General features: G+C 42.2%; 1 protein-coding gene across 1 annotated transcript in view; it reads right to left on the bottom strand.

Moving 5' to 3' along the window:
• The window catches only part of LOC126259394 (glutamyl-tRNA(Gln) amidotransferase subunit B, mitochondrial), a 107811-nt gene extending 97338 nt beyond the window's left edge, over nucleotides 1–10473 (bottom strand). Inside the window, exon 1 of the mRNA XM_049956165.1 lies at nucleotides 10252–10473. Within this exon, the coding sequence (XP_049812122.1) occupies nucleotides 10252–10367 (116 nt within the window). The 5' untranslated portion in view covers nucleotides 10368–10473. The remainder of the gene's footprint in view (nucleotides 1–10251) is intronic.
• Nucleotides 10474–13895: the final 3422 nt, after the last annotated feature.

Below are 13895 nucleotides of genomic sequence, written 5' to 3'. Positions count from 1 at the left end.
GCAATGCAGGCTGCTATTCTCCCATGGAGACGATCGTAGAGATGTTGGATGTAGTCCTGTGGAACGGCTTGCCATGCCATTTCCACCTGGCACCTCAGTTGGACCAGCGTTCGTGCTGGACGTGCAGACCGCGTGAGACAACGCTTCATCCAGTCCCAAACATGCTCAATGGGGGACAGATCCGGAGATCTTGCTGGCCAGGGTAGTTGACTTACACCTTCTAGAGCACGTTGGGTGGCACGGGATACATGCGGACGTGCATTGTCCTGTTGGAACAGCAAGTTCCCTTGCCGGTCTAGGAATGGTAGAACGATGGGTTCGATGACGGTTTGGATGTACCGTGCACTATTCAGTGTCCCCTCGACGATCACCAGTGGTGTACGGCCAGTGTAGGAGATCGCTCCCCACACCATGATGCCGGGTGTTGGCCCTGTGTGCCTCGGTCGTATGCAGTCCTGATTGTGGCGCTCACCTGCACGGCGCCAAACACGCATACGACCATCATTGGCACCAAGGCAGAAGCGACTCTCATCGCTGAAGACGACACGTCTCCATTCGTCCCTCCATTCACGCCTGTCGCGACACCACTGGAGGCGGGCTGCACGATGTTGGGGCGTGAGCGGAAGACGGTCTAACGGTGTGCGGGACCGTAGCCCAGCTTCATGGAGACGGTTGCGAATGGTCCTCGCCGATACCCCAGGAGCAACAGTGTCCCTAATTTGCTGGGAAGTGGCGGTGCGGTCCCCTACGGCACTGTGTAGGATCCTACGGTCTTGGCGTGCATCCGTGCGTCGCTGCGGTCCGGTCCCAGGTCGACGGGCACGTGCACCTTCCGCCGACCACTGGTGACAACATCGATGTACTGTGGAGACCTCACGCCCCACGTGTTGAGCAATTCGGCGGTACGTCCACCCGGCCTCCCGCATGCCCACTATACGCCCTCGCTCAAAGTCCGTCAACTGCACATACGGTTCACGTCCACGCTGTCGCGGCATGCTACCAGTGTTAAAGACTGCGATGGAGCTCCGTATGCCATGGCAAACTGGCTGACACTGACGGCGGCGGTGCACAAATGCTGCGCAGCTAGCGCCATTCGACGGCCAACACCGCGGTTCCTGGTGTGTCCGCTGTGCCATGCGTGTGATCATTGCTTGTACAGCCCTCTCGCAGTGTCCGGAGCAAGTATGGTGGGTCTGACACACCGGTGTCAATGTGTTCTTTTTTCCATTTCCAGGAGTGTATTATTTGACTAATATGTACACTCATGTTCAGAAAAAAAAAAAAAAAAAAAACATACCACCTCGAACAACTAGAGATAGAACATTCATATTCACAGTACATAAATGTGTTCTGCAGAAATCATTAGCATTTGAACCATGTCTGCTGTGGGTTCACGGTCAACATCGATATCACAGCACAACAGTGCCTACCAGTTAAATGTGCCCGCGGCTCGCATTTCACCATAAATCAAATGTAATGGATCAGTGTCAGACGTGCAGGGTGCCTCGCAGACATATGTGCAAACCATCATGAATCAGTGAGTTTGAAAGAGTTGGCATTATTGGCATGAGAGAAGTGCTGCATCCATCTGGGAAATTGTTGCTCATATGGGACGAAGAGTTTTGGCAGTGCAACAGGTGTGTGCAGAATGGTTCATGGAAGGCCGTAGAACGTGACAAGATGGATTAGGTTGTTCCCATAACTAGTGGGGTTTTTATCTTCTCTGTCAGTATTTTGTATGGTTCACCTCACATATTCTGCTCTCTTTGTGTTGTTACAAATTGTTCTCAGTGCTGTTTATGCTTGTTATGTAGGGACTGTCTGTATAAATCTTGTGCATGTCTATATGCCTCAAGTCTTATGCATCTGTCTCTATCTAGTATCGGCTCTATAGTGCAATTTTCTTTTGCATTTGGCATCCTATTTGAGTCTCATGAGTTCGTTGCACCACAGTTTTGGTGAGCTTTTTGTGTTCTTTACTATCAGTATTGATGTGTTTTGTGCATGTTGTATCACCTGCGTTAGTCTATGTGCTCTGTAATCAACGCCTCTATTAACATTGTCCAGGTTGTATTATTGGATAATTTCCGTTGTTTGTTCCAGTCTGCTCTGTGGATCAATAACTGTCTGGTATGTGTTTTGGCAGTTGTGTTCTGAGTGTGTGTTACCCGTGTATGTTATGAACCTGGAGTCACTAGTGGTTATACTGTGATGTACGGTCCAGTTCGTTATGAATGCTGTTGCTGCATTACTTGCTAGCGCAAAGTTGATATTAATACTCATACTATTGAACCCTGCATATGTTAGTAGATGTCCCTCTGTGTTCGTTACATGTAATCGTGTTTCTTGTATTAAGTCGGCGATTATGCGCCCTCTCTCATCTCTTGTGTCTAAGTTCTGGAGGGTGGATCTTGAATTAATGTCAGCACTAATCAGTAGTTTTTTTGCTTTTGGCATACATTTCTGGGCCTCTGATGGAGTCTGCTATTTGACTGCTGAAAAATGAAATGATCGTACGGCACTGTTGGCTGGGAGGCCCCATTTGGGGGAGTTCGGCCGCCGTATTGCAAGTCCTTTTTAGGTGATGCCACATCGGCGACTTGCGATTCAATGATGATGAAGGACACACAACACCCAGTCCCCTGCCGGGAATCAAACCCGGGCCCCCTGCGTGGTAGGTGGTAACGCTACCACTACACTACGGAGGTGGACTATTTGACTGCTGTATAGGGAGTACATGGATGCAATCACCCATGTAACATTCCCAATGGCAATCTTTATTGTGACCAAGTGTCAACTGTATAACTGTGTTACCTCACTTACAATATAAGCTCTATTTCAAATTACTCTAGCAGCCTTACAGTCATTGCTTCCTGTTATTAGCATAGCATGTGTTGGCAGACATGTTAGTTGCGCATTTCTGTTATAAGGCTCTTGTAAGCACATGATGTCTGCCTGCAGGTCTTGTGCTATTTTCAGGATTTCTACACTAACTGTAATACTGTTTGCGTCCATGTGTTATGGGTGTTTTACATGTACAAAGCATTTACTACCTGTCAGTGTGTAATCGAAATACGTTTGTCCACGTGCTCTTGCAGGATCTGTATTCATTTCGTCCAAGTCGAATGATTCTGACACGCACAGACAGACCGGGAGTGTAAGGTCAGGCAGTGGCTCTGCAGGATGTAGGAATATTTTCTGTCCTTAGGTTGATTCTGTCTCTCTGCTCGGTTACTGGAAAACAGACAAAGTCACCCTTTGGATGGTGCAATCTAAATGGCATCCACTGCACTGCCTGCAATATATATTTTTTCTTTAGTCTACTTAAAATTAAGTGAAATTCTAAATTATTATAATTAGGTGTAGCTGGCTTCTTGCTGGTGCTGGTTTCTGTTGCAGTTTCTGCAGTGGTGCAAGATGGATTGTAGTTTGGCACTGGCCGCTGATTGGGAGATATTAAAATATCTTTTTGAGATGTTACACGACTACGCTGCATTTCTTCACATGCTTCTTCAATGCCTTTTGCCTTCACAAGTCTTTCACTGGAATTGGTGGTGCTTGCTGATGTGGTATTTGCAATGGTGGCGATTTGTGCTGGACTGATTGCATGTGTTGTGGCGTCTTTGTTGATGTTTGCGGTGGTTTTTGTATCTAGAAACATGCTGATATTGATCAGATTCACTGTCATCTAATTTATCTACTTTTATAAGCCTGGATTCAGTTAATCTGGGTTTTTTATTCGTTTGTGGTCTAATTGCTTCAATATCTATTTATTCAGGCACTATGTAACTGTTCATTCCTTCTTTCTTTTGTCTGGGGTTGAGAATGTCTCCCGAGGCAAATTTGACTGGTTTAATGTATCATTCTCATTTACACATGTAGTAGGGCTTTCCATGTGACAGTGATTCCGGTTTGTATGCGTCCTGCATATGTGTGATGTGACGTACTTCAGTTGGGTTAAATTGTGTATGTGTGTGTGCATTTTCTTGTGTTCAATACATGTAAGCTCATCTTGCAACTCATTTATCCTCTGTGTTAATGTTATTTAGAAGTTTATCCAGTGATGTATTTATCTTTTGATTTACTTTGCCACCTTTTATTGGATACAGCCACAGACTGTAATGTCATCTACATATTCTATCACATTAATATAGCTATCCTGTAACATAATTGCCTGTGTTAGGGGTGGGATGAGTTCATTTCTGTCATAGTTCTCTCGAAGATGACTCATTTGTCTTCTCCAGGAAATCTCTCTTCGGGAAATCTTTCTTCAATAGCTTCTCTGTATTGTTGATGGTAACTTGTATTTATGTGTTTTGGGTGACTGACTTTAGATATTCATACATGTTGCATGTGTGTGGATCTTAGCTGCCATAGTCTATGCTGTCATGCAGCTGCTCATGAAATTGTTTACAGGTTTGACAAGCATACCCTTTTGTTCTGTTGCAGACACGGACTCTATTTGCAGGGGTGCAAACACAAGTCTCAATGGACATGCACTCAATGTGGTTGTGTCCTTGATTACCACACTTAGCACACACAATGTCAACCTTTCTGTAGGTTTCTATGTCACAACACTTAAAACACTGATTTACTACAGTTTAGTCTTTCACAGACAATGATTCGAAGTCCATGTAGACTCTCTGCCTTTGTGTTAGGAGTATGTACAAGTTAGAGCTGAACTCCAGTACCTGATGGTTGAAACTCCTTGCCTTAGGTCCTACGTAGAAACATTTTCGACTACTCTGTCGAAGTCCTCTTTCGCGGTGTCACCACTCCAATTCAGTTGATACACTACCGGACGAGGTGGCACAGTGGTCAGCACACTGGACGCGCATTCGGGACAATGGCGGTTCAAACCTGCGTCCAGCCATCCTAATCTAGGTTTTCTGTGACTTCCCTAAATTGCTTCAGACAAATGCTGGGATGGTTCCTTTGAAAGGGCACAGCTGATTTCCTTCCCCATCCTTCCCTAGTCTGAGATCATGCTCCGTCTCTAATGACCTAGTTGTCGACGGGACGTTAAACACTAATCCCCTCCTCCTCCTCCATGTGATACACTGTCACGAGTGGCTTGCGTTTTCGTCACCCTTCACAGGCAATGATGTGCAGGTCTTTTGTTTTTTCTATTGTTTTTTGAAAATCCTCTTGTGCTGTCGTTACTACTACGACAGCAGTCTGAGTGGTTCTGATTGATTTGACATGTAGAATCTCTTCCCTGGGACTTACCTTCTTGGTAATAGTCCGTCATACAGTTTTGATTTTCTGTCAAGTTGATATGCAACACTGTGGCCTGTTTTGTTTCACCCTGTTTTATTCTTCGCTGCTCTTTCATTCCGGGCACAATTGTTAAGGCAGAAGTTTATGTGCTTGTGTTTGGGCTTGTTCTGTGACTTTATTAGTTAATTCCCTAATTTGTTTTTGCAAGTCTTGGTCCACTACACTGAATTCCCTATTTTCAGCCTCTTAATTTTTCAGCCTTCTCTTGCTGAGTCTATATTTGTATGTCTTTAAATGGATTAGATGCTCTCTGTAGTTCAAATCTTAACTGCCTGTTTTCTTCTTTTTGGCAGGCCAGTATTGTTTCAAGGGTATTTATTTGGAAAGCCGAAGGAAACACTCTGCCTTTAATGATGGTTAGCAAAACAGATGAAGCATGCTTAGCTTTTAGACCACTCCTATTTCACTCGGTATTTTGCTTATGGCTGTGATCTTTCGATTGGGGGACATGAGCACTAGTTCTTCCATCATGTGTTCCATTTTGGGTATGATGTTGATGGCTTGAGCTAGCGTCTTACCCCATGCTGCCGTCCTTCTCCTGCTGGCCTCTGGTGTGGTGGTGGTGTTGCTTCATCTGCTGGAATCTGGGGTCGAGCATAGGCAGGCAGTTGTTTATCAACAGCAGGGAACACAGATGGTGGCTGCTGCTGCAGTAAATTGTAGGGTGTGGAGCAGCTGATGGCTGCTGACATCCGATTCCAGTGCGGCTGGTGAGGGGCCATAGCACATAGTACGGCATGGTGTGCTGACACACAAGAACCGACACTGCTGAATCGCGAAACCAACATGCGCTCGACCAGTGGAAGGGCGATGATCTCTCAGTGCAAACAGTGAAACAGTGCCACAGCGCAAAAACACTATGAGTACTTTAATCACTCTCTCTGTTTTATATGCTGTATCTAATGAGTAAACAAGAATGCACTATGCAAGAGAACACTCCTGGTACACATGAAGTAAGTACCACTGTCCATAATCAAATTTTTATCTAAGAAAATTGCATCCAAATGCGGAGCCACATCACTCTGTGACTGGCTCAGTGGCCATCTTGGCAGGGATGTGATATACACAAATCTAACACGAAACTGAAATACAGACTGACAAAACATTCACAGCACATATTTTCCAATTCCAGTTGTCATCAACCTCTGCTGTTATCGTCTCAGCATCACGTTAACACATTCTTTGCAGTGATTAGAGGTTGAGGTTAGCATTTGCCTGTAAATGTTCATTTTAGGCAATCTGCATTTAAAAAGGCACTGATTTGGCTCTGGCATTGCCTGGTACATATTAGTTTTATGGTTCCTTGTAAGAACCTCCTTAAATGATTGTTGTACTCAACCAGTGGGGACATGATTTTTTAGAGCATTAGGCTGTATATCTTGCCATCTATAGTACAAGTTGCTATTTTTATCTATGCATTTAACATACAGGAGATCTCTATGCACTTTTTCAGCTAACAGCAATTCAACGGTCCTCACTAAAAGTCAGACAGCCCACAATTTGCTTCTCATCTTGTTTTCTCAATGAGGCTACTTGGACAAACAGCAGAACATGCTGAAGACAGACTTTCTTCACTGGCACATCAAATGATAACACAGTGGACAAATAATGTTACCATTTTGCAAAGATGCTGCATTTCTTTGATAATCATCCAAAGTTCCTAGTGGATTTTCCTGTAGTAACTATTCCATCTATCTCATGTCATTTTATTCATATTTTTAACAGCTCAATTCAGTTTTACCCAAATGAGTTTGTCTTATAGTTCAACTATCAAATGCAGAGTTTTAGCTACTGTTTGCTTTCTACTTTATATACTGACTGATATTAATAAGAACAATAATTGGTTAAAAAATTAGCCGCTTCTCCTAACAAGGGTGCTGCAGCTGCTCCTTTATTTCTCACATTCCACTGAAACATCACACACAAACCACTGGGTAGTGGGATAAGTAAACTGCTAGCCACTAAAATTTAAAATTTGCAACACCAGGAATGATATTTATAGCAAATAACAAAATTTTACTTATCATATAGCGGAGATGCTGAGTCGTGATAGGCACAACAAATAGATTCACACAATTATACCTTGCGGCCATTAAGGCCTTCGTCAGTAGTAAACACACACGCGCACACACACACACTCACGCAAACGCAAACTCACTGAAACCACACACAGTATCTCCGCTATATGGTGAGTAGCAACTTTCCTTCTCTGGTATTGTTACATTCCGTAGTGAATTTTCCATTGTTCGAAAATTTTACTTTTTTTATTATTACAGTACAGTGGGAAGAATACAATTAAAATTTTAGATGATTTGTGGGTATACAGGGTGCAATACGAAACACAAAATGCTGCAACATCTGACAAACATCATTTCATGCCACCTGAGTTCATCACTCTTAGTGGCTGGAAAGTGGTGGCAGGCAACCTATGATGAAATGTTTTCAGTGGGTTAGAGATCTGGAAAAAGGGTTGGCTAAGGCTACATTTAAACAGCCCCTGTATCAAGTTTGTTCAGGAAAGTACAGCCAACAGGTGAAAGTGCAGTTATGTTGTTGAACGTAATGTCACAGACCTCAAACCTAGGTCACATCCACCAGACTTATGAAGTCATAAATGTAGCAGTCACTGTCCAAATTACCGGCTATGTGAACCACAAGTGATTGTATTGTAAGCCCAAAGACACTATGTGCTGGGGCCACACGTTTATGATGAATGCAATCTAGGAAAGTCCAATCTCCACTGAGCCTTCATGCATAGATACAGATATTATTATGCAGTATAAGGAACTGGGACTCGTTTAAGATGATGATGCGGTGCCACTCCTGTGTCCCAATGTCATCACTGGGCGCACTAATGTTGGTAGGTATCTCTCTGCTGCTATGTGAAGGGAACCTGATACAATGGTCACTGACAGACCGTAGTGGCCCCGATGCTGTCACATTGTTTCTAAGAATACTTGTCTAGCTACAAATATGTCCATTTCCTGAATCAAAGTACGTGACATAGCTGTACTCTCCTTACAGCTGAGCAACAATGCACCTCTTTTCGGGCACTAGTTGCTCGGAGCCATTAATATCTTGTGTGGTATTGAACACAACTCTTCTGAACCCATGAATTCTATATTCTATGGTGGTTGCAAGAACCTGCTCAATGCGACCTTCAGTATCATGGAACAACAAACCGCACCTTTGACAGGTCTCAAGCCTGCTGCTGCAGAAGTCCAACTTATGCTGGTAGAAGTTTTTCTTTCTTACAGATGGTGTAATAAGATCTTCTCACAAACAAAACAACATTCAAATGATATTTCTGAATGAGAAACCCACTGCATAATTGTTCTTATACAGGGTGAGGAAAAACTGTGTCACAAAATTTTAACCCTGGATAGCTGATGCCAGTAGGAACCAAAATTACTAATGTTGTGTACGTTGACAACACACCATTTTTAAACTGCGGAAACTTGGTGCCACGCACTCCGACTGGCCATGGGATTGACCTGTTGTCGTTTGTCGGTTGATGGGCACCACTATGGCGGATGGTTCACACATACAAACGTCCCTCGCCCATTCACTACCCCAATGTGATATCCACATATGTCGAATAGGTCACAGAGAAATCCCATGGCCAATCAGTGTGTGTGCCGGCAAATTTCTGTAGTTTAAAATGTTGCATTGTCGACATACAAAAAAATTAGTAATTTTTGTTCCTACTAGCATCAGCTATCCGGGGTTAAAATTTCGTGACACAATTTTTCTCCACCCCATATACACAATGTAGATGGCATTACTCTTACCTCCCCTGTGCAGTTGTGCTGAAATGACTGTGCAGTTGTGCTGCAATGCTTATCATTGTGATATCCTAGCAAATAGTAAATAGGCTAGTCCAGTTTCTGCCAGTTTGAAGTTTCATCTTTGTAAAAAGTAATGAAGAAATTTCTTATATTCTGTAAAAGTGAAATGTTATATATTGCTACAAGTTCTTTTGTTACGGCAGCCAGAAGTAGCAACCAATGCATTAAGTGAAATATTTAATATGATCTGACATAACAGGTGTGAACAACCTGGTAACTGAAACATAACATCAGTGGCGATTTTTTCAAACACGCTAAGCTACAGATCACTCTGTCACCGTACGATTATGCAACTCACAACCAGACTGTCACCTACCATCCTAAACTAGACCTAGGGCTACATTATAGATCAATATGTCAGCAGAACCAGGAGTCTTTCTTTTGTTTTGCTTTCATATTTGCCGACTTCTTTACGTACAAACAAAGCTGTGAACATACGCACCAATATCTGACGTTGCGACACCTATTAACATTACGTCACTTGTCACTGGTATCGAATGTTCCTCTTGACCCCAACAGACTGTCAACAGTGAAAATGTGCTGGCAACAAACTCGCATCATCTGTCCTAACCATATGACCTCCTTACCGTACTACATCAAAAGTATCCAAAATCCAAAGAAACACATCGGCGAATTTAGCTTGAACCCACATAAGCAGAAAATTGAACGGCATTAAAATAATTTTACAAGAGACTAAAAAAAGAAAACAAAACTCATACCGATTACTTATTCATAGGAAGACTACATTACGCGACTATTAGCATATCACGGAGTTTGAGAACCGATGTTATCAATCACATTAGTTACACCTCTGGACAAACTATCTTACGAATTAATGGTCAAAAAGTGATAAAAACTAAAAACAGATTTTCATTGGGACCTGTGATATTTTATATACAATTGAAAGTCTTGCACTTTTATGTTACAAATGTTGTTTGCATAACGGCTATAAGCATGCACAATAGTTTTATTACTAGCTGTGGATTAGGATTATTAACTATAGCACCAAAATTTCAGAATCATGTACTTACGATGCCACAGCTACAACGGTCTCATTAAATTTTTCACGTTGTTATATCAATAATAAGTAAATTATTCATGCTGGGAAAATATCATTTCTTACACAGACAGAGAGGTCGCCGTTGTACAAAGTTTCTTTTTCAAAATCAGACGGCATTTTCTCGCATAAAATTTGTGCCATGCATTGGAGAAGGCTTGACGCTCCAAAAATACAGCCATTAGTTCAATGACCTTACATCAGATGCTTAAATCTAACAACACTGTACCACTACACACATCTAAACTACACAAGCACAGATAAACATATATTTGTTGACAAACATCTAAACAGATGCAGCCATAGATTAAATTGTCGAGACATGCAACCCAAAGATGAAACTTTCATAGGGTCTCACGTGCACTTGAAACTGGCACTTGTTGTTTAACGCCAGTTACCTTGCATATAAAAACATGCTATAGTAACTGATACAAAAATGATTAAGGGTTAGTGTCGGCATCAATTGTTCCAGTTGAAATTAGAGTTTAATTCCTTATAGACACCAGCTCTTGGATTAAGGTCGATCCACACTAGACGTCAACGGACTGTCACGTCACGTCACCGTCCCATCAGGGTGTATTCACACTTGACATAACACTACGTCACTTCAGTACGCTGAAGTCTAGGGCCGAACGCTGAGATGTTCCATCCTCTCCTAGAGGAGCGAGACACGATGAAGTGAGACATACACGTTGCAATATCAACTGTTTATTACAAGAACTAAGCTTAATACAACCTCTGAGAATAATGTCTGCGAAACTTGAGGTAGCAGTGTTTTGAAGACGAGGGAAGATTAACAACAACTCAGTCCCATGAGGCCTGTAACTCATAGGCAGTCTCCCAATGAGCCGTAGGTGCTGTGACGACACGCTTTTATGATGTTAAGAGCTCCTATGCAGTATACTGGAAATGTCATAATTTCACAATGCGATGAGCATGTCATAACAAACACTATGGAGCGATGCCCTAGGAGCAGCTGGTGGAAGCGGAGATTGGGCAAGGCTCAGGATGAGGGTGAGATGGCATCCTGGTGGGCAGTAAAGTGACAGCAGCAGGCAGTGTTTGGAGCAGAGATTTGGTGCAGCTGTTTGTTGCTCGGAGCTCGGAACGTAACTGCCTCTCCTTGGGCTGAGCGCTGGCTTAAGTACACGCCTGCAGAAGGATATATGCGTAGTATCACTTGAACATGTGATGGTGTGGACGTAAATTAGTATCCACGACTACAGCGCTGTGTGCTGCAACTTTCACGCCACTTAGTGGCGAGACGGACGCCCACAGGCGCTGTGGCGACTGCTGGCGGCTTGATTGTACACACTGCCGTTTCCAAATAGCCTGCGAAGCATACACGTAAATGTCGTGATCTGAATTTTCAGGGTGCATCTCTGCAAACAGAAAGTAAAGTTATGAGACTCAAGTGATAGAAGGCCTACGGTATCGGAATTGAGGAACTAACTACGATAAAGAATATTAATAACCATAGAAAAATTCATCTACATCTATGTACATACTCTGCTAACGACTATGAAGTGCATGTCGGAGGGTACATCCAACTGTAGCAGTTATTAGCACTTTCTCCTATTCCATTCACGCATGGAGGGCAGTAAAAATGATTGTTTAATGCCTCTGTGTATACTATGATTAATCTAATCTTCTCTTCATGATCCCTATGAGAGCAATAGGTAAGGGATTCAAATATATTCCTAGAGTCATCATATAGAGCCAGTTCTTGAAACTTTACTCTGAGACTTTCTCAGAATAGTTTTCATCTATCTTCAAGAGTCTCTCAGTTCAGTTCTTTCAGCATTTCTGTGATAAATCCAGTTCATGTCTTTACTAAGTGCTACACCCGGGTATTTGCATGAGTTCACCGATTCCTGCTGTGACTTGCTGATATTATATTCATAAGATACAAAGTGTTCTTATTTTATGAATCGCACAAATTTACGTTTCTTGGGATTTAAAGCAAGTGGCCAATCTTCACACTACTTTGAAATCTTCTTAAGATCTGCCTAAACATTTGTACAGCTACGTTCAGACTGTATGTCACTGTAGATAACTGCACCATCTGCGAAAATTCCGAGGTTGTTATTCCTGTGGTACACTTCCCTGTGGCACACACGAAGTTATTTCTATATCTATCGAGCACTCTCCATCCAAGATAACAGGCTGCGTTCTCCCTAGCAAGAAATCCTCAATCCAGTCACGAATCTTGTCTGATACCACATACCATCGTACTTTTGACAATAAGTGTAGGTGTGGTACTGAGTCAAATGCTTTTCTAAAATCAAGAAATACTAAATCTACCTGACGGATTGATCCACGGCTTTTAAGGTGTCATCTGAGAAAAGTGCAAGTTGGGTTTCACATGATCGAAATATTGAAACACATGTTGGCTGGCATGGAGGAGGTCATTCCATCTGAGAAATCTCATTATATTTGAGCTCAAAATAAGTTCTAAGATTCTACATCAAATAGGTGTCACAGATTTGAATGGCAGTTTTGTGTGTCTTTTTTGCCACCCTTCAAGTAAACATGTGTGATTTCTGTATTCTTCCAGCTTCCGAGCTTTATTCGAGGGATCTTCTTTAGATCTGCCACAAATTGTGTATAGACCCTGACAGGGATTCCATTCGCATTTACTGTGAATGGTTTTAGTTGTTTCTCAATACCCCTGACACTAACACTTATTTCAGTCATGTTTGCAGCGGTATGAGGATTAAATTGGGGCATTTAAATGCAGAGTTAAGCATGTCTGTCTTCACTTTGTTGCCCTCAGTTTCAGTTCCTGTCTTCTTTGCAAGTAACTGGACACTAAGTTTGGTGCCACTGAAGCCTTCACATACGACCAGGATTTCCCTGGGTATTGTATAAGATCTTTCGACAATATTCTATATGGCAACCATTGAAGGCATCACACATTGCTCTCTTGACTGTCAAATGCGTTCCATTCAGTATCTCTCTATGTATAGATCTAGGATTAAATTGGGGCATTTAAATGCAGAGTTAAGCATGTCTGTCTTCACTTTGTTGCCCTCAGTTTCAGTTCCTGTCTTATTTGCAAGTAACTGGACACTAAGTTTGGTGCCACTAAAGCATTCACATACGACCAGGATTTCCCTGGGTATTGTATAAGATATTTCGACAATATTCTATATGGCAACCATTGAAGGCATCACACATTGCTCTCTTGACTGGCAAATGCGTTCCATTCAGTATCTCTCTATGTACAGCTCTAGGCTTTGTTTTAAACCTATTGTACAATTGTCGCTGCGTCTTTAGAAGTTTCTTTAAAGGGACTGTGTACCATGGAGGATTCCTTCCATCATGAACTATTCTGCTGTTATTGATCAGTTTTTCATGGTAAACTGCTGAGAAGTAAAAAACATTTCAAAACACCGACATTTATTTGCTAGTGAAATGTACAAATACAAACAAATCAAACAATATTTATAAGGGAATAAATAGAGCCTGTTTACCTCATTCATTACGTTTTTTCTTATTAACAGATTACAGTATAAACAACCTTGTTTTTCTCCTTCATTAGAGCTGAATTTTTCATTTACAATGCTATTAAAAAAATGGTTTCATCACTTTACATTCTTTTTATACAGTGCAGGCATCAACTCTGCCCGGTTATTGTAAAAGCTACATCTTTTGTCGTTTTCAAATATTTGGCATCGGTATTGAAAGGACACTCAGTGAAAAAAATA

The sequence above is a fragment of the Schistocerca nitens genome, chromosome 5, assembly GCF_023898315.1.
Source record: "Schistocerca nitens isolate TAMUIC-IGC-003100 chromosome 5, iqSchNite1.1, whole genome shotgun sequence".
Taxonomy (NCBI): domain Eukaryota; kingdom Metazoa; phylum Arthropoda; class Insecta; order Orthoptera; family Acrididae; genus Schistocerca; species Schistocerca nitens.
The sequence above is the reverse complement of the archived record's forward strand: the minus strand, read 5'-3'. Positions and strand labels throughout refer to the sequence as shown.